This window comes from Rhinoderma darwinii (genome assembly GCF_050947455.1).
Source record: "Rhinoderma darwinii isolate aRhiDar2 chromosome 5 unlocalized genomic scaffold, aRhiDar2.hap1 SUPER_5_unloc_58, whole genome shotgun sequence".
Taxonomy (NCBI): Eukaryota; Metazoa; Chordata; class Amphibia; order Anura; family Rhinodermatidae; genus Rhinoderma; species Rhinoderma darwinii.
The window spans coordinates 308,047-333,250 of record NW_027461818.1 but is presented as its reverse complement, the minus strand read 5'-3'; the positions used below and the strand labels follow the sequence as shown (position 1 = coordinate 333,250).

The window sequence follows — 25,204 nt, the reverse complement described above, 5'->3', positions numbered from 1 at the left end:
CGGTAACCGCTCGATCCTACGTGGATCTGCTGACACTGAACTAGTCAGTCATGCGGACCTGATGGATACAGGATTCATCGTAAGGTACAGCTGCTCTGTATACAGAATTCAGGGCAGCTGTATAAAAAGTAATTCAAAAGTTGCACCAATCACACAGACATTTTTATGAAAAAAAAAACACTTTCAAAGGTTTACATGGCCTTTAAGTTGAGTTTGTACTCTTCTGTGAGACATTTCACTTTTTTCCTTCTTTATAATGATCAAAAAATAAGAGAGCAAAGGAGAGAAGAAGAAACAAGGAAGACCTCTCTTTTTGGGATCCATTCTTTGTTTTTAAAAAAAATAGAGAAGAATATTCAATACTCCAATGCAATGTAAACAATTCCTTACCCACAATTCCCAATTTAGGGCAATTTAGGTCGGTTTCACGTGAGTGTAATAACGGAACATTTTTTGGGATATAATACATCACAAATCCCAGCCCAACTGCAGGTCTAATGAATCGAACTAACCGCATCATAGGGATCTGTTAACTCGAGTCATTAGACCCTCAGTCAAGCTCGGAATTGCAGCAGTAAAAATGTATCTATATTATGCTCATGTAATACTGGCCTTACACATATGTAGCACATCCATCTCTGGGACCATTTTTACCCATTGAAATCAATGGAGAGGTGGACCTGCTTGTGCACGGCTCTCTCTATTGAAGTCTATAGGCGTTACAGAAAGAGCCTGCATTAAACATATCCCATAAATTTGTAAGATGGGAATCCGTTTCTTACCATGGGTAACGCCATTAGAAAGAGGTGTCATTACTTCCTTTCCAGCACAGAGAAGTGATAGGGATGACCGCTGTAGCAGTCTAGGAAGAAGACCTGTCCAAGTTAGGAGATGTTCCAATTCAGCACTTTTATGATTTGTATCATGGTTCTTATTTGGGGACGAATCCCTGAAAAATATTTTTTTTTTGTTAATTGCTATCTTTTTGTTTATCTGTATAAATTCACATTGCATCCATCCATTTAACCCAAAATGTTCTTTAACTATGTAAATCCGGTTTTGTGTGTAGGAATCTTTGCATCATGTTTGTTTTTGTATTTGTTCAATTCGATATGTAAGTATATATAAGATGTGATCACATTCACAAGATGATTCTTATATTTCAGAAATACACACATGTTCGGCTAGCTCAGAGGCAAGATCCATTACCTTATTATAAAAGCAAGCTATGGTGGAGTGGAGTCCTGCTAATGGGCATTGGTGAGCTGGGAAATTTTGCTGCTTATGGTTTTGCCCCAGCTACACTCATTGCTCCTCTAGGTTGTGTTGCAGTTATAGGTAAGTAGTATTGCCTTTTATCACTAGCCATCATGTTGATTTTAGAAGATACAGCTCTGATATGCATACTGTAACTGTAACGATCCCAGCACCTGTGTGAACATCACATGACCATGGACAGAATTTTATTTAGTGGAAGTAAACAATGAATGTTCCCACTGAGTAACAACAACAAGCAGAGATCTTAAACTGTGAGGAATACAGAAAAGAATATTGGAAAACTATATACCTTTTTAATTGTACAAAAAAAAACATTAACAGGTTCCCGACCGCTGGCCGTAAATATACGGCCAGCGGTCAGGGTCTCTAAAGTCCGGCGTATAGTATATATACGGCCGCACTTCAGAGACTGTGCACGCGCGATCGCGTGCACACAGCTCTATGCCCTGGCTGTTGCTAACAGCCATGGGCACTGGGCAGAATGTCAGGGGTCAATCTTTTGGCCCCTGAACATGTGATCGCTGTGACAACCAATCACAGCGATCACATGCATTTCTGCATAGAAAACAGTGTGCACGCGATCGCGTGCACACAGCCCTGTGCCCTCGCTGTTACCAACAGCTCTGGGCACTGGGCAGAGTATCAGGGACCAATCTGATGGTCCCTGATCATGTGGTCGCTGTGAAAACCTATCACAGCGACCACATTTGTTTTATTTTGACTTTTCTGGCAGTAAATCTCCTGCCTCTTTTCTTCTCCTCAAACATTGTTTCAGTTTGAGGAGAAGAAGAGACTCGGGAGAATTGCTGCCAGAAGATTACAGTGAAAAAAAATACAGTTACACTAAAACATTCTCTGTATAGATAGATTTCTATCTATCTATACAATCTATCTATCCATCTATCTTTTTTTCTATCTATCTACCTTTCTTTCTTTTATTCTATTAGAATAGGCAGGTAGGGAGTATATAATTATATATATATCCACATATATATAATATATATAGCAATAGCGGTTTATTTTTTTGTTAGCGGTAGTGTAGATATATATAGCAGTTAGTTTATGTGTTTTATAAAAAAAAAAAAAAAAAAAAAAATTTGTTTAGTTAGTGTTAGTGTTAGTTACGTTATGGCGAGGAAGTTGTTTAGCGCCGAGGAGGCATACGCCATGCTGTGGTCTGAGTCGGAGACCGCATCAGAGATGGCGTCCGAGATGGAACCTGTTTTAGGTAGTGACGATGACAGCGTCACTTCAGGTTCATCTTCAGGGGACGTTGTCCCTGATGCAGTTGAAACTGCAGAACTTGAAAGCGCAGGGCCAAGTAGCGCTGTAGCACGGGACAGCCTGGTCCCTCCAGTCCAGGCTCTTGTATGGGCACCTGCCCCATCTTTTGGGCCTAGAATCCACGGATTTACGGCCACTCCTGGCATAACCGTGGACAATACAAATTTTGTCCAAATGGATTACTTCCATTTATTTATAACGGACGACATCCTAAATCAGATTGTCCACGAAACAAATTTATATGCCACGCAATATATAAGGCAGAAACCTTCATCCACCCATGCCAGAGATTGGACGCCCACCAATTTGCAGGAATTAAACATTTTTTTGGGGCTCACCCTAAATATGGGTATTGTCAAAAAGCCCTCCATTAGGTCTTACTGGTCAACAAGACCCGCCCAAGCCACCCCAGTATATTCTGCAGTAATGCCCAGGTCTCGTTATGAGACAATAATGAGGTTCCTCCACTTCAATGACAACGCACAGGCCCCCCCAAGTACCGATGCAAACCGGGATCGGTTGTTCAAAATAAGACCGCTAATAAATTCCCTGAACAATTTATTTCTGCAACTCTACACCCCTGAGCAGAATGTAAGTGTGGACGAATCCCTCCTCAACTTTCATGGCAGACTTAGCTTTCGCCAATATCTACCTTCAAAAAGGGCAAGATATGGCGTTAAGCTCTACAAATTGTGTGAAAGCGGGTCAGGATATACCACCGCCTTCAGGATTTATAAAGGGCGGGACCGCACAATAAATGTTCCTGGATGCCCCCCTGATCTTTCCACCAGCAGTAAGATCGTGTGGGAGATAATGCAGCCTCTGCTTCACAAGGGGTACCACCTGTACTGCGATAATTTTTATTCCAGTGTGCCCCTGTTTAGGCATTTGCATGCTGCAAGGACTGGGGCATGTGGTACCATGCGCAAAAACAGAATTGGTTTTCCACAGCAATTAGTGGGGAAGCGCATGGTAAAGGGGGACTCCTGTGCTTATGCATCTGAAGAATTGCTGGCGGTCAAGTTCAGGGATCGCAAAGATGTGTATGTGCTAAGCACGATTCATACCGCAGGAACAGTGGCAGTGAGGGAAAGAGGGGCAACATCGGACAAGCACAAACCAGTGAGCGTGTCCGAATATAACAAGTACATGGGGGGGGGTGGATTTAAGCGACCAGGTTTTACAGCCCTATTTAGTAAAACGCAAAACTAAAACCTGGTACAAAAAAGTGGCCATTTATTTGTTACAGGTGGCCATCCACAACTCATTTGTGCTCTATAAAAAAAATAGAGGCAGAGACACATACCTGGATTTCCAGGAGAAAATTATTGAAGGCCTCATTTTTGATGTTCAGGACACCCGAGAATGCCCCCAGTCTGAGGATGTCACGCGACTGACTGAAAGACACTTCATCAGTCGGATTCCCCCAACAGCAACCAGAAGCAACCCCCAGAAAAAGTGCCGCGTCTGCAGAAAAGACGGGCACCGCAAAGATTCCCGATATTTCTGTCCCTCATGTCCCTCGCAACCAGGCCTGTGCATTGAGCCATGTTTTAAAAAATACCACACTGTTCTGAATTATTAGATTTTAGTTAATTTGTTGAAAATATATTTGCCCTACATTACGTTTTTATTTTTCCCATGATTTTACTCCAAGGGTGAGGGAGGGAATGGGTGGGGGGTGGATGTCATGTTTGATGTTTTCTAAAGTTCATCTGCTGGAGAGCTCCATTTGCATTAACCTGAAATTTCTTATTTTAGAAAACCCCAAAAAATAAATTCCCATTATACCCCTAGATGAATATTTTGGGATTTCTGCTTCAAGAGCAGATATTTTGGAAGTGTTATAGAAACTCTGTTGAGTTTTGTAAAACCAGCTTTGAAAAAAAGCGATTTGTGAAATAATCTTCTTCTATCCTCCGCCCTCCTACATCTCTATGTGATAAATAAGGCCACATATTTGGTATCCCCGTGCACGGGAGAAGTGGCAGAATGTGAACGGAGATTAATTTTGTCCGTGGTCTATACCGTGTGTGAAAAATGCTGGTATAAACTGACGCATTTGCTAAAAAATTGCTAATTTTATTTTGATCCATCTTATTCAAGAAACTTTCAGAAGAAAACTGGACTGTCTAAAAATATGATAAACCCCTTGAAGGAAACCTTGTGGGGTCTACTTGTGTGAATGAAGTCGTTTATGGGGTGTTTCTAATGTTTCAGCAGCATTACGCCCCCCAGAAAACAGTATGCGGCTATAAAATCAAGTGCAGAATTCCTGGACCGAAAAGGCCAAAAAGCCTCCTTTTATGCCAAGCCCTGGCACATGCCCGTGAATAAAGCACACATATTTGGTATCCCCATGCACGGGAGAAGTGGAAGAATGTGAAATGCGATGAATTTTGTCCGTGGTCCATTTTGTGTGTGAAAAAGCTAGCATAAACTGGCGCAATTGTTAAAAAAAAAAGGTAATTTTATTTTGTTCCATCTTATTCAAGAAACTTTCAGAAGAAAACTGGACTGTCTAAAAATATGATAAACCCCTTGAAGGAAACCTTGTGGGGTCTACTTGTGTGAATGAAGTCATTTATGGGGTGATTCTAATCTTTCAGCAGCATTAGGCCCCCCAGAAAACAGTATGCGGCTCTAAAATCAAATGCAAAATTCCTGGACCGAAAAGGCCAAAAAGCCTCCTTTTATGCCAAGCCCTGGCACATGCCCGCACAGTGAATAAGGCACACATATTTGGTATCCCCATGCACGGGAGAAGTGGAAGAACGTGAAAGGAGATGAATTTTGTCCGTGGTCTATACCGTGTGTGAAAAATACTAGCCTAAACTGACGCATTTGCTAAAAAAGTGCTGATTTTATTTTGTTCCATCTTATTCAAGAAACTTTCAGAAGAAAACTGGACTTGCTAAAAATATGATAATCCCCTTGAAGGAAACCTTGTGGGGTCTACTTGTGTGAATGAAGTTATTTATGGGGTGTTTCTAATGTTTCAGCAGCATTAGGCCCCCCAGAAAACAGTATACGGCTCTAAAATCAAATGCAAAATTCCTGGACCGAAAAGGCCAAAAAGCCTCCTTTTATGCCAAGCCCTGGCACATGCCCGCACAGTGAATAAGGCTCACATATTTGGTATCCCCATGCACGGGAGAAGTGGAAGAATGTGAAAGGAGATTAATTTTGGCCGTGGTTCATACCGTGTGTGAAAAATGCTAGCATAAACCGACGCAATTGTTAAATTCTTGCATTTTTTTCCAATTTTGCCCACTTTAGTGAAAAAAAAAAAAATGATATATACTGACAAATGCCACTAAAACAAAGCCCTATCTGTCCTTTAAAAAGAGTGTAAAATTCAAAGATGAACTTTATTCACCTGCTGAGTTATAGTCATGTAAAGAAGCGCATAGCAAAATTGTGAAATTTGCTCTGGTCATTTAGCTGTAAAACAGCCTAGTCCTTAACCGGTTAATTTGGCGAAACAGGACAACCCCTTTAGGTGACGGGTAGTTCGAGGTCCCTCCTCTCCTATCCCTTTCTATTAGGGATATATGGTCAGAAAACTATCTGTTGTTTAAATCAAGTTTTATGTTCCAGTTGTCACTCTGTCCGATGAACCCTTACAATATGCTGACACTTACTATTTTGCAGAGATGATTTTTCAGCCAGTGCTCATGGTAAGGCTATGTTCACACGGAGTATTTTGGGGGAGGAATATCTGCCTCAAAATTCCATTTGGAACTTTGAGGCAGATATTCCTCTCCCTGCACGCCGATTTTTGCGGCAATTATCGCGCTGTTTTTCGCCCGCGGCCATTGAGCGCCGCGGGCATAAAACAGCGAGATATACGCTTTCTCCTGCCTCCCATTGAAGTCAATGGGAGGTCGGAGGCGGAAGCGCCCGAAGATAGGGCATGTCGCTTCTTTTTCCCGCGAGGCAGTTTTACTGCTCGCGGGAAAAAGACGCCGACGCCTCCCATTGAAATCAATGGGAGGCGTTCTCGGGCCGTTTCTGCCGAGTTTTGCAACGCGGTTTCCGCGTCAAAAAACTCGGCAAAATACCCCGTGTGAACCTAGCCTAAGGCTTCCTTCACATTTGCGTCGGAATTCCTTTCAAGGGTTCCGTCAGAGCTTTCCGTCAGGGGAACCCATGAAAGGAATCCAAACGGAAACGATAGGTTTCCGTTTGCATCACCATTTTTTTCAATGGTTTCCACTTGTCACCGCTGTGTATAAGGGTTCTGTTGTTTTGATGGAATGAATAGTGGAGTCGACTACGGTATTGATTCCATCAAAACGAGGGAGCCCTTACACAACGGTGATAAACGGAAACGATTTGCACCGGATCCATCACCATTTAAATCAATGGTGATGCAAACGCAAACCTATGGTTTCCGTTTCAGTTTAAATTCCGTTTATGGGTTCCCCTGATGGAAAGCTCTGAGGGAACCCATGAACGGAACCTCAACGCAGATGTCAACGAAGCCTTAGCAGTCAACTCATCATCAGATGGCAGGATTACCTCTATTATAAAGCTGGAGGCAGATAATCCTGGATGATAGTACAATATGTGATGGGACAGTATGCCGTCTGCCCGTCTGTGCGCATTGATCTTTACACATGACACAGCGTGCCCACAGCACTCCCATATAAATGAATGAGTAATTTCTTGACTTATGTCCAGGTTTCTGCTGTAAAGCAAATTCTCCTGGCTGCCTCCTAATCGAAGTATAAAATATAAAATATAATAAACTAAATATAATGCTAAAAGAACAAGGACAGGGGGACAAGTCAGAGGACGACAATTTACAAATACAATCGATACACAATTATTGAACGACCAATATTTAGCAACGATGAATTATATATATTTTTCTATCATTTTGTGCGTTACATTGAGAGATTGTTGTTAAGATTGCTCGAATTAAAAATAAAAATTCTACGTGGAAATTGGCCATAAGGCTGCTTTCATGGATAAAATGGTCAAAACAAATAACAAAGATGTGACTGGCCTTATCTGTTCAATGCACATTACTGTCGAAGATTAGGCTTGTGGTGAGATAACAGATCATTTACAAAGTAAATGTCTTTGTTTTTTCTTCCCCTGAGGGTCTTTATTAACTAGAAGCAGGCTCCATGCCTGACACCAGTGCATTAGCAAAAAGATGCAAATGCAAACCAAAAGTACTGTAATATAATATAATGTGACATCTAGGGCGTAATGGCTTTGGTTTATCACGGATACCGGCAAATCCAGGCGGACCCTATTGACTTTAATGGGATCTGTCAGGGTTCCAGTAATTTTGATAGCAATATTAGCTCTGCAGAAACACCAGAAAAGCGGACGGAAACCCTGGTTAATGAAAAGGTCAGTTAACGTTTTTTTTATTTTTTCTTCCAGCTACATTTTAGCCTGTCTTATCACACAGTGGACTTAAAGCTATGTTCATATGCAGTACCCAGGGTTAAATTCAGAACAAATTCAATGGAGAAAAGTACATTTTGTGGATTTGAAAATTCGCAACATGCCCAACTTGCAGCATATGAATGATGTTTTGTAAAACCACATTTACTTGCATTTTACTGTTTGTTCTGCGGATGATAAAATTAAATAAGTAACTTTGAAATTAATCATTGCTTAAAAATATCCCACTGTTTTGTGTTAACAGCTCTTATGTAGACCTGTGTCTCCATGGTAACAGACTACAATCAAACTCTGTGTAGTCGGATCCTGCAGTCATACTTCCTTCCATCTGTCCCCTACTTCTTGATGACAACATTTATTTGTTTAGCAAACCGTACGGAATAGATGGAAGGTAAGATGGCTGCAGGATGAGACTATGCAGCATTTATTTGTAGTCTGTAACCATTGAGACAAACAGGTCTGCATAGGAGCTGTACACCCAAAATAGTAGAATATTTTTAATCAAGACTATTTGCAAATCTTTTTCATTTTATATGCATTGGAGGGATAGAAAAATGGTTACAAATGTAAACCTACCCTTTAAAAGTAGTTTTAGCCAATGAAGAACAATCTGGACAACCCCTTTTAAGATTAAACAAAAAAATTTGAAAAACTAATAGTAAATTATAGGAAGTGGTAGGTTGTGACTGCTAGTTATGCCACTAGCTATTAAAGGGGTTTTCCGGACATATTTTATTGATGGATTCCTTAGAAAAGGTCATTAATATCAGATCAGTGAGGGTCCGACTCCCAGCACCACACCGATCAGCTGGCTAAGGGGCTGCGGCATTCATCGCCACGGCCTCTTCGGTGTTTACCAGGCACAGTGCTATACACATCGGTAGCGGCTGTGCCTGGGATTGCAGCTCTGGGACTGCAATCCCAGGCACAGCGCCTGTAAACTGAGAAAGCTGCGGCGATGAATGTCAAGGCCTCATCAATTAGCTGATCGGCGGGGTGCCGGAAGTCAGACCCCCATTGAACTGATATTAAGACATATCCTAAGGATGGGCCATCAATTAAAAATGTGCCGGACAACCCCTTTCAGTATAAGGGGGCTGCCCCTTTTTTCACATGAGTGATGTGGGTGTTTAATAACTTTGTCTTTAAATAAATGCTACGCTAGTCTTAATATACAGATCACTGAAGTAGGCTGTGCCTAATTTATTACGAAACGCACACCTCTTAATAAATTAGGATCATATCTGGCCGTCCGTGCAGCAGATACTCAAATCTACGGCCCACTTTTTGGAGTAAATCCTAGTAAATTTTTCGGGTCACGGGAGACCCGTCCCTTCCACTAAGCTTCACCCACTTTTTAGAAAAGTGCCGCGAGCAGTGGAAACGGCATGAAAGTTGCAATTTTCCCACAACATTTTACTTTTGTGCTGTTTGGAACTTTATTGGTCTAAAAAAAAAAAAGTTAATAGATTCCCCCTAAGTATTTACTCACGTTACCATTATCTAATAATTTTACATTGCACAAACAGTAAGGGGGTGGGGGGTTTGTATCAACTTGAGTGCCGCTGAAATCTTTACATACATTTTTTTTAAAACATGGTATTGAAAAAAGCCCTCTTATTCTTCAAGAAGAGGACTAAATAATAAAAAAAACATACACCCTGAACCCCTCTAGGAACCAGAATAATAACATAAATATTTAGGCTATTTTTGAGTTATTGAGTTGAATTATTAATTTGAATGTACAAGTTTGAATCTGTCTACTAATATTAAGACAACTCTTTGTTATAGGAAGCGCAGCAATCTCGGTTTTGTTCCTGAAAGAATCTTTAAGGGCATCTGATGTAGTAGGTAAGTTGGTATATTTCAATGGAATTGAATTCTGTGTGGTGTATTCATTGAAAACATATTATTCCTGAATTCTGGGGCTACACAACATGGCAGCCATCATACATATAGATATATGGCACATATTTTGGTTCTAAAGTTTTAGGGAGGACAAGTGTGTATTCAGTTTTAGTGTTTACTTGGGCAGTTGCTTAATACTGAACTTATAACTTTTTTAAGCTTCTGACTGTTTAGTTTTTTATTTTGTTTAATTGATTTTTATTTAAAGGGGTTCTATAGCTTAGAAAACTCATTTTCATATACCCTGAGTTTATAGAGGGGGGGTCTTCCGTTCAGGATCCTCATCTCTGGGCCACAGTGGAGAGCGGTTACAAAGAGCATCTCTCGTTCTCTGGAGAAGCTGTCCTGTCCTGCAATGCACACACACCTCATTGATTTGAATGAGAACTGTGTAATGCTTCCAGATATTGTTTCCGCTAAAAAAACAAACCAGAAACTTTAAAGAATGGAAACAAACGGAAACCAACTGAAACAGAAGCATTACCATTGAAAACATGGTTGCTATAATGAAGCTATAGTTTCCGTTCAACTGTTCCTCTGACGGAATAGATGAATGGAATCCCCAAACAGAACCCGACGTTGATGTGAACAGGCCCTTAGAGTTGGAGCTCTGTACGCGGAGATCTGAAACTCCATCTGTCTGCACTGCTTATTAGCAGAAAGCTGGTCTCTGAGCATACGTTATTGCCATGCGGAAAACGTAAGCAGCTGTCAGTCACCCCTGGATACTTTTAGAATTGGGCAAATCCAATATGTAGATCTTAGCTTTCCCCTACAGCACACATCAGAGGACAGTAGGATTGCCCCCATACACATTGCTGTTGGGTCTTGCTAACAATTCTCTAATGCATGACTTGGGGTAAGTCGAGTGATGTATGTGTAAGCAAATTACACTTGCCTACTATCTGTTACCCAGTCATAACCCACACTTTTCTCTCAAGAAGACTCGACACTGAGGGTTTAGATAAAGTGGCCACAGCAGCCATTTTATTAAGAAATAAATGGAAAAAGTTAGTTAACTCCATAACCATAAATAAATAATACCCATATTATTTATTAACAAAACAATAATACACTAATGATACACGAACAATAAATTATAACCCAACACGTCAGACACCACTGACAAACAAACATTGACACATAGACTAGGAAAAGTCCTTGGAGCTATAAATATACTTTTTATGTTGCCGGCTATCTGCCCCACCATTTTACCCCCAGCCGTAAAAACCCGGCTGAGAGGCACCAATATTCCTGGCTGATGCCGTAAGGTAACTGCCACCTCTCCCAAAGTATAACACCCTAAGGAATTCACACTATCCAACCGCCAGACAGTGTCCTTTCCTCTTTAAAACCTGGGGGGATCCATAGCAACGATGCACCCCACCCCCCCATAATTATTTATCTAACTCCAAGCACTCCCCAGCAAGCTGCCATGACAAAAACCAAAAACACCCAAAGTGAACCACCATACAGGTCCATCTAATTCCACGACCAAATGCTCCAATAACAAAAAAGGGCGCGGGCGGGGATGTCTTTACTGTGTGGTGCTCCCGTCCAATAGACCGGGAAATCAGCAGCACATCCTAATAACCCCCACCGGATCCCTCCCTTCTCCTGGACCCACCCCCTCTACTAACCCTGCCCTTCACGCTGTGCCTACGATCCTCCCTCCTATCCCTGTCATGTCTGGCCTACCCTCCACTGTGCCAGGGTCTGTCCGGCCTGTGCTGTATTTCCCAACCGGGGTGCCGCGACACTCTGCCCCCACAAGGAAAAAATATAAAAACTTCCTCCCTCTTGCAGCTGCTTCCTATGCTTATAGCACACAGGACACACGTACGCCCATCTGCTACAAGAACCGCCCCCGGCGCTTCCCACCAGTACAGCCTGACGAAGAGGAGTGCGGGAACCATTAACGCTGTGGTCCTGTGCAGCGTAATTATGTGATTCCTTCCGCCGCAGTAAGCACACTTTTGTGCCAGTCCAATCACATGTCATGATGTGGTTGCGGCGGCGTTATAGTGTGATCAGTGCGGTGGAAGGAAATAACTTCTCTCCGTGGACCGGGTGAAGCTCAGATGGTGAGCCAGTGAGGAGAACTTTTTACACTATGTGCTCTGAGGCAGTAATTTTACTGTGAGTGGGGGCTGATGGTCATTTTACTGTGAGCGGGGACTGATGGTCACTTTACTGGGGTGACTGATAGTAATTTCCTCATTGCAGGTACTGTTTTGTTTAGGGGTGGGGTATAATGTAAAGATGTACCAAAGCATAAAGTGCATCTTATTGTTCAGACCAAGCTTGCTCGCCAAGCTCGTTAATTCTGCCATACGTTTCTTTCTCCCACCACAAACATCTGTCCATGTGACACCTCCGCTGCAAAGGACTTGTCTCCAGGACTCCTAAGATTCAGTTCACACAACGTCTTTTGGCGCTGATTTTGCTGCGGAAACCACGTTGGAATTGGCACCATGAAACGCCCCAAATCGCCCATTCATTGTTTTCATTGGGATGCAGAGGCGATTTTGTTCTAGGCGGCTTTTGTCAACTCACTGGAAAAAAAAAAAGCAAAAGGATCTTTCTTGAGCGATTTCCGCCTCTGACCTCTTATTGAAATCAATAAGAGGCAGAAAAAACCTGTGGAGTGTTTTTGTCTGTGTTTTTTTGCATGCGCCTCAACGGCTTAAAATAAAATGCGGGCAATAAACACCGCAAAAACGCGAAAAAAAAACCGTCAAACAATGCTGCCAATTCAAAGTTCTTCAAGAAATTTCGAGGCAGATTTTTTTTCTGCCTTTACAAAAAATACTGTGTGAACTTACCCCAAGAGCAGGGGCGTAGCTAAAGGCTCTTGGGCCCGGGGGCAAGAATTCGGCTTGGGCCCCCCTACCCCTCCCCAACACCACCACCACCAGACCCCTGCATGCGCCTATGCCCAGCCGCCTCGCCCAACAGCCCCCATAGTATAATGCCCCCACCCCGTATAATGCTCCCATAGCTGCCCCCACACAGTATAATGCACCCCATAACTGCCTCATACAATATAATGCCCTCCATAACTGCCCCATACAGTATAGTAACCCCCACATATCAGCCCCCATACAGTATAATGCCCCCCATATCCGCTCCCCGTACAGTATGATTTCCCCCATATCGGCTCCCCTACATTATAATGACCTCCATATCTCCACATACAGTATAATGACCCCCATATCCGCTCCCCATACATTGTAATGCCCCCATATCCACTTCCCATATGGTATAAAGGCCCCCATATCCACTTTCCATACGGTATAAAGCCCCCCACATCCACTCCCCATACGATATAATGCCCCCCCCCCCATATCAGCTCCCCAGTGTAGTGAATGCTGGAGCATGGAGCCGTCCGCTCCTTGCTACAGCATTAATTGGAACCGGGACCTCGGTGAATGACTCGCGACCCCACACCGGAGGTCTTCACACGACCCCCCCCCCCAGGGGGACGCAACCCACAGTTTGTAATGTATTGTGCAGTTTGCTGTGAAGAGAGGATGGGGGCTGTAATTTAACTCTCCTCTCTCCGCTGCAAACACAGACCGCACAAGACAACACAATACATTACAAGACAACACAATACATTACAATACAATACAATACATTACAATACAACAATATACATTGCAAAACATTACAATACAGACTCTGCAGCTCACCTGGAGTCCTCTGCACCGGCTCTTCCATACCGGCTGGAACACCCCCTCACGTGACGTCACGGTCACATGGTACACTACGTTTACCATGTGACCGTAACTAGGAAGTTCCGGCTTCACGGCACGCTGTATGGCAACATGCCCCCCCCCCAGGCTTAGGGGCCCGGTCCCAACTGTGACCGCTGCGACCCCTATAGCTATGCCACTGCCCAAGAGTGTACTGCTTGTTTTTAGACAGGTTTGTTGTTTTTTTTTCCTTTTGTAAACCATTTTTGGTAAGCGTGCCCTGAGGAAATTTTTTTTTTTTTTTCTTTCAGGGGTGCCTCGAGCCTGAAAATGTTAGGAAACTCTGCTCTAATGTGCAGTCCCAGGTTCATATAGCCACAAACTATATTACAATGCTACTGAGGAGGGGATACCCCACCATAATCTGTGGGCTTATTGTCTGGCCCTTGATGTAAATCACAATGGGCATCTTTAAAATGACACTGTGAGAGACTAACCACGTAAATGCTTATTATTGTTCAGTGCATGTGGAATATGCAAGAAATTCCCTTACAGAGCAGATTATGTGGTGATGTAGTCATGAGATGTCTTCGCTCAGAGCTGGCTTTAATTTAAAACTGTCATCAGAATGACATTAAATAGAAATAAATATTTACACGGAGCATTTCTTAGTGTCTGGCTAAATCTTTACTGAATGTACTGTGGACAACTGTAGCAATAATGACACCTACAGGTTATATAGAAGCTACATGTAACTGCTACTTTAATACAGAATAAAACATGCAGATATTTATATATAAATTGAGATTCTAAAATAAATATAACATTATATTGTGACATTTGTAGTTAATCAGCCGCTGCTTGGTTAATGTCCCCATAGTCGCATATATTGTATTCTAAATATATGCTTTAAAGCAGTTGTCCCAACTGGACAATCCCCTTTTTAGAAAGAAGCTGCTCCTGGTGATGAGCTGATCTCTCCATGGGAAGCTCCGTGCGGCCACTCTAGCAGCCACTAAGGGGAAATGTAGTGTTACATTGCGTTCAAGTAAATGAATGAATGAGCGGGATCCTCTCTTAGAATTTGCTCTCTCCACTCACTCATGATGTCCACATGCCCCAATGAACTGGAGAATCCTTTAAAGGTGTTGTCCGGTAATGGGGCGGTTTTTCATATTAATGAATAGGTCATCAGTATGGTGGTCACCGCAGTACCCAGACGTCACACCTGCCTCCGGCATCGGAAGTTATGCAGTGGTTGCTGCCAGAAGCAGATGGCTATTCAAGTGAATAGGAGCAGAGCTGCAGTAACACAGCATGGCCACTATACAGTGTAAGGAGTCATCTGCTTCCGGGAACCCAATCCTGAATAACTTCCGGTGCAGGAGGCTGATGGGTGCAAGGTCTGGTTCTCGGATCCCCACCAATCATATACGGATGACCTATCTTGTGGATAGGTCATCAGTATGAAAAACTGCCCCATGCCTGGACAACCCCTTTAAGTTCAAAATATCATGTTATATAACAATAGCTTAATTAAACACATTTATCTCAATGAAAGGCACTTCTCAAATTTATATTAACTTTTTACTTATACTTATTAAGGCCTCATGCACACGACTGCATCGGCTTTGCAGTCCGCAAAACTACGAGTCATTTGCAAAAAGCCTTTGTTGTGCATCCGTGTGTCATCAGTAATCATGAATCCACAACAATTCACCAGTATTAGTGAATCCGCAAATCCGGACCGTAAAATTACTTGTCCTGTGTTTTTGCGGTACGGATTTGTGGCCCGCACACAGATCCGTGTAAATCATGGTCGTGGGCATGGGGCCATAGAAATAAATGTGTCCGCAATTTATCTGTAAAAATGCGGAATAATTGCTGCCGCAAAAGCACGGTCATGTGCATGAAACCTAAGGATGTTTTTTAAAGGGATTTTCTATATTAATGGCCTGTCCTTAGGATGGGCTATCAATGTTTGATCAGTGACGGTTTGACCACCAAGGACCACTGTTGATCAGCACATTGTGTGCACAGACCCAGCGGCTCATCTGTAAGAGTACTACAGTTCAATCACATTCAATCCTGAGGTTTAGACCACCACTGAGAATACGCCATTAGGATTAAAGTCCTGGAAAAACCGCTTTAATATAGTGATGATAATCAACGTTAAGAAAATAACCTTAACAAACAGAAAAACCGTTAAGAAAAGTAGCAGAGCATGTCTTTCATGTTATAATTATTTTTATTATTAAATATGCAAATAAAACTTGCATGCTAATAGTACTGTATATTAGGGTTGTCACGATACCAAAATTTGGACTTCGATACCAATACTTTGTGTAGTATTGTGGTTCTCAATACCAAAACTATACTGTGCCAACAATAATTTAAAAAAAAGTTCTTCCGTTTTCTGATGAGGCGCGTGCTGTGATGAATTTTGAACCTCTATGTGCCTCACATTAATAGTAATTAACCCCATCCCGTTTCTCAGTCATAATGGACAACATTGGGTTAATGTGAGGTACATGATGGGGTTAATTACTATTAATGTTAAGCACATGGAGGTATTAATTTCATAACACCTCGTGCCTCAGATTAATAAGTGAAAGATAGCAGTTATTTTATTTTTTTACAGCGTACACATCATAAATGACGCTATAAATTTGTTTTGGAGGTTATTACGGTCGTGATGATACCGAATATGTGTATTTTATTTATTAAGACTTTTATTTTAATGTTTATTGTAAAAAATTTGTATTTTTTTTCATTGCTGTATTATTTTTAAACTTTAATGTACTGGCATATATCTATATATGGATAGTACACAGGCAATTGTTAGGACATACCTAAGTATGCCTTAACAGGAAATATGGTCAGATAGTCCTGGGGTCCTTCAATGGACCCTGAGCTGTCTGCCCATATATGGTATGTCCCACGATCGCATCGCAGCATTCAAGGGAATAGCGACGGTGATCAGAGGTTTCTCTGATCTCCACCGTTAGAGCGGGGCTGCGAATGTGTAATACATCCATTGCGGCTGCCTAATACATCCAGCGGTGGCACCTGCACTGAAGACAGAGGACATGGGGGTGTTTTGCAGTGCATCCGCCATGTTCCCTGACTTCAGTGCTGGCGCTCATTAGTGCAGCGCCGACTTCATCACATCATGCTAACCGTGTGCACATACTTGTCAGGAGCGGGACAATGGCTGTATTACACATGTATTACACAGCCGCAGCCCCGCTCTCACTATATTCATGTCTTACAATACTAAGCTGTGCGGCCGCACTGCTTAGTATCGAAATACATGAATTGAACGTATTGAACCGTTTGAGGGTGCGCGGCATCGAGACAGTATCGATATTTCAATGCATTGTGCAACCCTATTTTATGTACTTCATGACATACATTTAGAATTGGTTTGAGAAAGGCTCCACTATAAAGTTACATTTCTGGATGCTGTCACTATTATTTGGAGGGTTGCATTGTTTTTTGTGATATTATTTACATTTCTCTATTGGGCATTTGCATAATCCCAGCAATTGCTTTTGTTTTTGTCTTGTCAATGAGGTTTACATACTCTGCCCAGAAAGATAAACTGTGTACGCTTTGCTCTGTAAAATAAACAAATAATGGAAATCTCTTAGTGGAAAACAATGTTGTCATATTGGATTTTAGAAATACTTTTAAGTAGTGGAATGCAATATCCCATTTTAAAAAATATATAAAAAGTTTGTATAAGGCTTTATTCAGACTGCCGTGTTCGGTCCGTCATATACAGACCATGTGTCAGCCATATTTCCCTGACCGACCACAGTTCAGGGAGCCAGGCTAGTAGCATGATAGCTATCTACGACGCTAGGAATCCCTGTCTCCTCGCGGGATTACTGCCCGTACTGTAATCATGTTTTCAGTACGGGACAGTATTCCCATGTGGAGGCAGGGACTTTTAGTATCATACATAACCGGAGTGCTGCCTAAATGTAGGATGCAAAAAAAAACGACAATAAATGACTCACACGCACACCAGTTTATGGTAGGTGCACATGGTAACATATGCCCCAATGCATGCAAATATTTGCCTGTACGGTTACATATGTACATCTTCTATGGACAGCTAAAACTGCTTCCTTTACTTGCCATTACACTATTATAGCTGTTATAGCGGCTACCTGCAGCTGCCACTAGGTGGAGCTCCCTGCATACTGACTTATAGAGATTCCATTAAGTTAACCAGCCCTATTGGTGGTAGTCAGTAAAACAGAGCTCCTCTTTGCAAATCTATTATCAGTTCTTTTAGCACAAAATTTTGAACCTTAAATAGGTTGTCCACGCACGGACAATTGATGACCTATGAACAGCCCCACTCTTGCCAACATGACCCGTTGTTTAATTCCACCAGCATGGTGTGGTAATCGCATCTTTTCCTATGTTGCATACGGTTTTATTATTTATTTGCGTTGTCTTTGCATTCTTATTTGACATTGCATTTTCAGTCATTCAAAAGCAGATTTTTCCAGGTGTCCTTTCTTATAAGTGACATTTCTCCTATTTAAATTCGAATAGGGCAATAGTGGGTGTCCCTTTTGGCATTTTATTTAGGCGAGGGTCATGTGCTCTCTTTTTTTAATTGTTTTTTTGTTTTTTTTCCTTTTTGAGTTCTGCTCATTGTTTTGTACTTTTTCATGTATATTGTAATAAAGTAACTTAAATTGTTCTGGATATGCAACTCTAGTAGCATTTGTCTTTCCTCTTCATTTTGTCTATTCACAGGATAGGTCATCAGTATATGATCGGTGGGTATCCAATACCCAGACCCTGCACCGATCAGCTACCAGATGTTATGCAGGGTATGCGAATTCCGGAGGCGGAAGCAGATGGCTCCGACTACCGCATAGCGACCGTGCTGCAGAACAGCAACTCTGCTCCTATTCACTTGAATAGGAGAATACCTGCAGTACTGCAGCACAGCTGCTATTCCGTGACCTGAGTCCTCTGCTGCAAGCATGAACATCCAGTGCCTGGATCAGCTAATAGGTGCGGGGTGCGGGTGTCAGTCCCCCACCGATAATATACTGATGACCTATCCTGTGGAGAGGTCATCGGTTGTCCGTGTGTGGACAACCCCTTTTTTAAAGCATATTGGTGGACATTAACCCCTTCCCGCTCCTTGACGTACTATTACGTCATGGCAGCTCTATCGTTCGCGCTCCATGCCGTAATAGTACGTCTTGCAGTTAGAACAGCGGTGCGCGCGCCCGGCGCGTTCATGCGCTGTGATAGCTGCTGTTTCTGACAGCAGGCTATCACGGCATAATGGGACGGGACCATTTACTATGGTCCCGCCTCGCCGATCGCCGCTATTGGCTAGTCAGTGAGTAACTAGCCAATAGCAGCGATCGGTCTCATTCAGCACAGCAGTGCTCGAGCCCGGCGTTCCTGAGCTGTGATAGCTGCTGTTTCTGACAGCATGCTATCACAGCATAATGGGCCGGGACCATTTACTATGGTCCCGCCTCGCCGATCGCCGCTATTGGCTAGTCAGTGAGTAACTAGCCAATAGCAGCGATCATTCTCGTCACTTCCTCTCTCTGACCTCACATCCTGCTGCAACCGCCCTGAACGCCCTGTTGGAGTTAGCGAGGCGTTGAGATCGGTTGTGAGCAGAGAGTCAGAGAGAAAAGAAGTGAAAAAAAGTGAAAAAAAGTTTCTAAAACAACGTTTTTTTTGCTTCCCACCACCCCATCCACTACCCACTCCTGTTCCCTTCCTCTTTGAGTTCTACCCACGTTTTTTGGTCAGTGATCTCCTATCACTGACCACTTTTCAGTCTTCAGGACCACATTTCTTGGTCCCTGGGGATTTTTTTTTCATTTTTTTCTATATAAAACATAAAACAAAAAAAAAAATATAAAAAGAAAAAAAAGAAACAAAAAAAAATAGTTAGTTTAGCCAATTTTGAAAATTTAACTGGTTAGTTTAGTATTAGCCCCTTCCCGCTCCTTGACGTACTATTACGTCATGGCAGCTCTATCGTTCGCGCTCCATGCCGTAATAGTACGTCTTGCAGTTAGAACAGCGGTGCGCGCGCCCGGCGCGTTCATGCGCTGTGATAGCTGCTGTTTCTGACAGCAGGCTATCACGGCATAATGGGACGGGACCATTTACTATGGTCCCGCCTCGCCGATCGCCGCTATTGGCTAGTCAGTGAGTAACTAGCCAATAGCAGCGATCGGTCTCATTCAGCACAGCAGTGCTCGAGCCCGGCGTTCCTGAGCTGTGATAGCTGCTGTTTCTGACAGCATGCTATCACAGCATAATGGGCCGGGACCATTTACTATGGTCCCGCCTCGCCGATCGCCGCTATTGGCTAGTCAGTGAGTAACTAGCCAATAGCAGCGATCGGTCTCATTCAGCACAGCAGTGCTCGAGCCCGGCGTTCCTGAGCTGTGATAGCTGCTGTTTCTGACAGCATGCTATCACAGCATAATGGGCCGGGACCATTTACTATGGTCCCGCCTCGCCGATCGCCGCTATTGGCTAGTCAGTGAGTAACTAGCCAATAGCAGCGATCATTCTCGTCACTTCCTCTCTCTGACCTCACATCCTGCTGCAACCGCCCTGAACGCCCTGTTGGAGTTAGCGAGGCGTTGAGATCGGTTGTGAGCAGAGAGTCAGAGAGAAAAGAAGTGAAAAAAAGTGAAAAAAAGTTTCTAAAACAACGTTTTTTTTGCTTCCCACCACCCCATTCACTACCCACTCCTGTTCCCTTCCTCTTTGAGTTCTACCCACGTTTTTTGGTCAGTGATCTCCTATCACTGACCACTTTTCAGTCTTCAGGACCACATTTCTTGGTCCCTGGGGATTTTTTTTTCATTTTTTTCTATATAAAACATAAAACAAAAAAAAAAATATAAAAAGAAAAAAAAGAAACAAAAAAAAATAGTTAGTTTAGCCAATTTTGAAAATTTAACTGGTTAGTTTAGTATTAGGGTTAGTTAGTGTCAGGGAACCGTCAAAAAGCGTAGTTAGGTATAGTGTCAGGGAATTTAGCGTCAGGAATCGGTCACCGTAGATAGGCTTAGCGTTAGGGATCCATCACCGTAGTTAGGTTTAGCGTCAGGGAAGCTCGGAATAATTAGATAGGTTTAGTGTCAGGCACCCGTCACCGTAGTTAGGTTTAGTGTCAGGGAAGCTTGAAATAATCTAGATAGGTTTAGTGTCAGGGAATCGTCGCCGTAGTTAGGTTTAGCGTTAGGGAAGTCCACATAAAATTTAGTTAGGTTTAGTGTTAGGAACCCTCGCCCTAGTTAGCTTTAGTGTCAGGGAAGTCCACTTGCTCTCTAAAAACAAAACACACATTTGTGCTAGTTGTGCTATCCTATTGCTCCCAGTTAGGGATTTATTTTTTTGCAGTATATAAATTTTGTCTTCGCACAACAAGCATGTCCCAACGGACATTTACTGCTGAAGAGGCGTATGCATTTCTGGCCTCCGACACAGACTCGTCGGATGGCGATACAGTATTTTATTTGTCTACCTCCTCATCCAGCGATGAAGAGGAGGGACCCCCTAGGAGACGCCCCAGGACCACCACCATAGTAGAAATCCCTGAGAGAAGTGACCCCACAACAAGTGATACCCCTGAGCGAAGTGACCCCATTTGGACACCCACACCAGACCATTATGAACCCCAAATCCCTGAGTACACGGGCAGCCCAGGCATCAAATTTAACACGGCAGGGTTCAGTGAGATGGACTTTTTCAAGTTCTTCTTCACTGATAACTTTATAGAGCTAATGGTCACCCAGACTAATTTATATGCCCAACAGTATATCACCAAGAACCCCAACTCATTTTATGCCCAATCCCAGAGGTGGACTCCTGTAAACGCAGCAGAGTTGGGCAAGTTCTGGGGACTGCTCTTGAACATGGGGCTTCTAAAAAAGCCATCCATTAGGACCTACTGGAGCACGGACATCCTATACCACACCCCGATGTACCGTATGGCCATGTCCAGGATGCGTTATGAGGCAATACTTCGCTTCCTACATTATGCCGATAATGAGCAGTGCCCACCCCGAGATGACCCCAGTTTTGACCGTTTATATAAACTGAGACCCCTATTAGACCATTTCAGTGCCCGGTTTGCCCAAGCATACACCCCCGAGAAGTGTATTTCCATTGATGAGTCCCTGGTACATTTTAAAGGGAGGCTTCAATTCCGCCAATACCTGCCAAGTAAGAGGGCAAGGTATGGCGTGAAGTTGTATAAGCTGTGCGAGAGTGCATCAGGGTATACATATAAATTCAGGATATATGAAGGGAAGGACAGCAGTATTCAGCCCCCAGAATGCCCCCCCTTACTGGGAATTAACGCAAAAATTGTGTGGGATTTGGTGCACCCACTGCTGGACCAGGGTTACCACCTCTACCTGGATAATTTTTATACCAGCGTCCCGCTCTTCAAGTGCCTCGCTTCCAGAAGGACTGCGGCATGCGGCACTGCTAGAAAAAATCTTAGAGGCCTCCCTAAAACACTGCTTGGGCAAACACTCAGAAGGGGTGAGAGCAGGGCACATTCTAGTAGCAACATATTGTGTGTCAAGTACAAGGACAAGAGAGATGTCCTTGTATTGACAACAATACATGGCCACACCAGTACCCATGTACCTGTACGAGGTACCAGTACAGAGACCCCCAAACCAGATTGCATCCTGGACTACAATAGGTACATGGGAGGGGTGGACTTGTCAGATCAAGTCCTGAAGCCCTACAGCGCTACGCGGAAATCGAGGGTGTGGTATAAGAAGCTGGCCGTGCACATCATACAGATGGCATTGTACAATGCGTACGTGCTACGTCGATGTGCAGGCCAGAGGGGAACTTTCCTGGAATTTCAAGAGGTGGTTATAAAGAACCTAATTTTTGGCGACCAGGAAGGAGGGGCACCCAGTACTTCTGGAAGCGAGGCCACACGCATCGTACCAGGGCAACACTTTCCAGGAGAAGTTCCCCAAACTGGCAAGAAGGGAAAAAGTCAAAAGAGGTGCAAAGTGTGCTATAAGAGGGGGATAAGGAAGGACACAACATACCAATGCGACACGTGTCCCGAAAAACCAGGGCTCTGTATGAAAGATTGTTTTAAAATTTACCATACATCCCTTGATTTTTAATTTACCCTGATGCACTCCGCACAGCTTATCCCCCTCATCTTTCCCTTTTGAGCCCTGCCATGTGCCCAAGCAGCAAATAACAGCCACATGTAGGGTATTGCCGTACCCGGGAGAACCCACATTACAATTTATGGGGTGTATGTCTCCGGTGGCACATGCTGGGCACAATATATCGGACACTGAAATGGCATATATGTATAGGAAATTGCAAATCTCACTTTGCACCATCTACTGCGCATTACCTTTTACACAATAACTGTTGGGTCAAAATGCTCACTACACTCTAGATGAATGTCTTAAGGGGTGTAGTTTTTAAAATGGGGTCACTTCTCGGGGGTTTCAACTGTACTGGTACCTCAGGGGTTCTGCCTACATGACTTAGCACCAGAAAAGCTCCAGTAGGCTAAATGGTGGTCCTTCCCTTCTGAGCCCTGTCGTGTGCCCAGGCAGCTAATAACAGCCACATGTAGGGTATTGCCGTACCCGGGAGAACCCACATTACAATTTATGGGGTGTATGTCTCCAGTGGCACATGCTGGGCACAATATATCAGACACTGAAATGGCATATATGCATAGGAAATTGCAAATCTCACTTTGCACCATCTGCTGCGCATTACCTTTTACACAATAACTGTGGGGTCAAAATGCTCACTACACCACTAGATGAATGTCTTAAGGGGTGTAGTTTTTAAAATGGGGTCACTTCTCGGGGGTTTCAACTGTACTGGTACCTCAGGGGTTCTGCCTACATGACTTAGCACCAGAAAAGCTCCAGTAGGCTAAATGGTGGTCCTTCCCTTCTGAGCCCTGTCGTGTGCCCAGGCAGCTAATAACAGCCACATGTAGGGTATTGCCGTACCCGGGAGAACCCACATTACAATTTATGGGGTGTATGTCTCCAGTGGCACATGCTGGGCACAATATATCAGACACTGAAATGGCATATATGCATAGGAAATTGCAAATCTCACTTTGCACCATCTGCTGCGCATTACCTTTTACACAATAACTGTGGGGTCAAAATGCTCACTACACCACTAGATGAATGTCTTAAGGGGTGTAGTTTTTAAAATGGGGTCACTTCTCGGGGGTTTCAACTGTACTGGTACCTCAGGGGTTCTGCCTACATGACTTAGCACCAGAAAAGCTCCAGTAGGCTAAATGGTGGTCCTTCCCTTCTGAGCCCTGTCGTGTGCCCAGGCAGCTAATAACAGCCACATGTAGGGTATTGCCGTACCCGGGAGAACCCACATTACAATTTATGGGGTGTATGTCTCCAGTGGCACATGCTGGGCACAATATATCAGACACTGAAATGGCATATATGCATAGGAAATTGCAAATCTCACTTTGCACCATCTGCTGCGCATTACCTTTTACACAATAACTGTGGGGTCAAAATGCTCACTACACCACTAGATGAATGTCTTAAGGGGTGTAGTTTTTAAAATGGGGTCACTTCTCGGGGGTTTCAACTGTACTGGTACCTCAGGGGTTCTGCCTACATGACTTAGCACCAGAAAAGCTCCAGTAGGCTAAATGGTGGTCCTTCCCTTCTGAGCCCTGTCGTGTGCCCAGGCAGCTAATAACAGCCACATGTAGGGTATTGCCGTACCCGGGAGAACCCACATTACAATTTATGGGGTGTATGTCTCCAGTGGCACATGCTGGGCACAATATATCAGACACTGAAATGGCATATATGCATAGGAAATTGCAAATCTCACTTTGCACCATCTGCTGCGCATTACCTTTTACACAATAACTGTGGGGTCAAAATGCTCACTACACCACTAGATGAATGTCTTAAGGGGTGTAGTTTTTAAAATGGGGTCACTTCTCGGGGGTTTCAACTGTACTGGTACCTCAGGGGTTCTGCCTACATGACTTAGCACCAGAAAAGCTCCAGTAGGCTAAATGGTGGTCCTTCCCTTCTGAGCCCTGTCGTGTGCCCAGGCAGCTAATAACAGCCACATGTAGGGTATTGCCGTACCCGGGAGAACCCACATTACAATTTATGGGGTGTATGTCTCCAGTGGCACATGCTGGGCACAATATATCAGACACTGAAATGGCATATATGCATAGGAAATTGCAAATCTCACTTTGCACCATCTGCTGCGCATTACCTTTTACACAATAACTGTGGGGTCAAAATGCTCACTACACCACTAGATGAATGTCTTAAGGGGTGTAGTTTTTAAAATGGGGTCACTTCTCGGGGGTTTCAACTGTACTGGTACCTCAGGGGTTCTGCCTACATGACTTAGCACCAGAAAAGCTCCAGTAGGCTAAATGGTGGTCCTTCCCTTCTGAGCCCTGTCGTGTGCCCAGGCAGCTAATAACAGCCACATGTAGGGTATTACCGTACCCGGGAGAACCCACATTACAATTTATGGGGTGTATGTCTCCAGTGGCACATGCT

General features: G+C 43.5%; 1 protein-coding gene across 4 annotated transcripts in view; it reads left to right on the top strand.

Moving 5' to 3' along the window:
• Positions 1–25,204, top strand: part of NIPAL2 (NIPA like domain containing 2) — a 109,378-nt gene that overhangs the window by 20,885 nt on the left and 63,289 nt on the right. For all 4 annotated transcript variants that reach the window (XM_075847674.1, XM_075847676.1, XM_075847675.1 and 1 more), the window contains exons 3-4: positions 1,167–1,338; positions 9,781–9,840. In XM_075847674.1, coding sequence (XP_075703789.1) covers positions 1,167–1,338; positions 9,781–9,840 — 232 coding nt within the window. The remainder of the gene's footprint in view (positions 1–1,166; positions 1,339–9,780; positions 9,841–25,204) is intronic.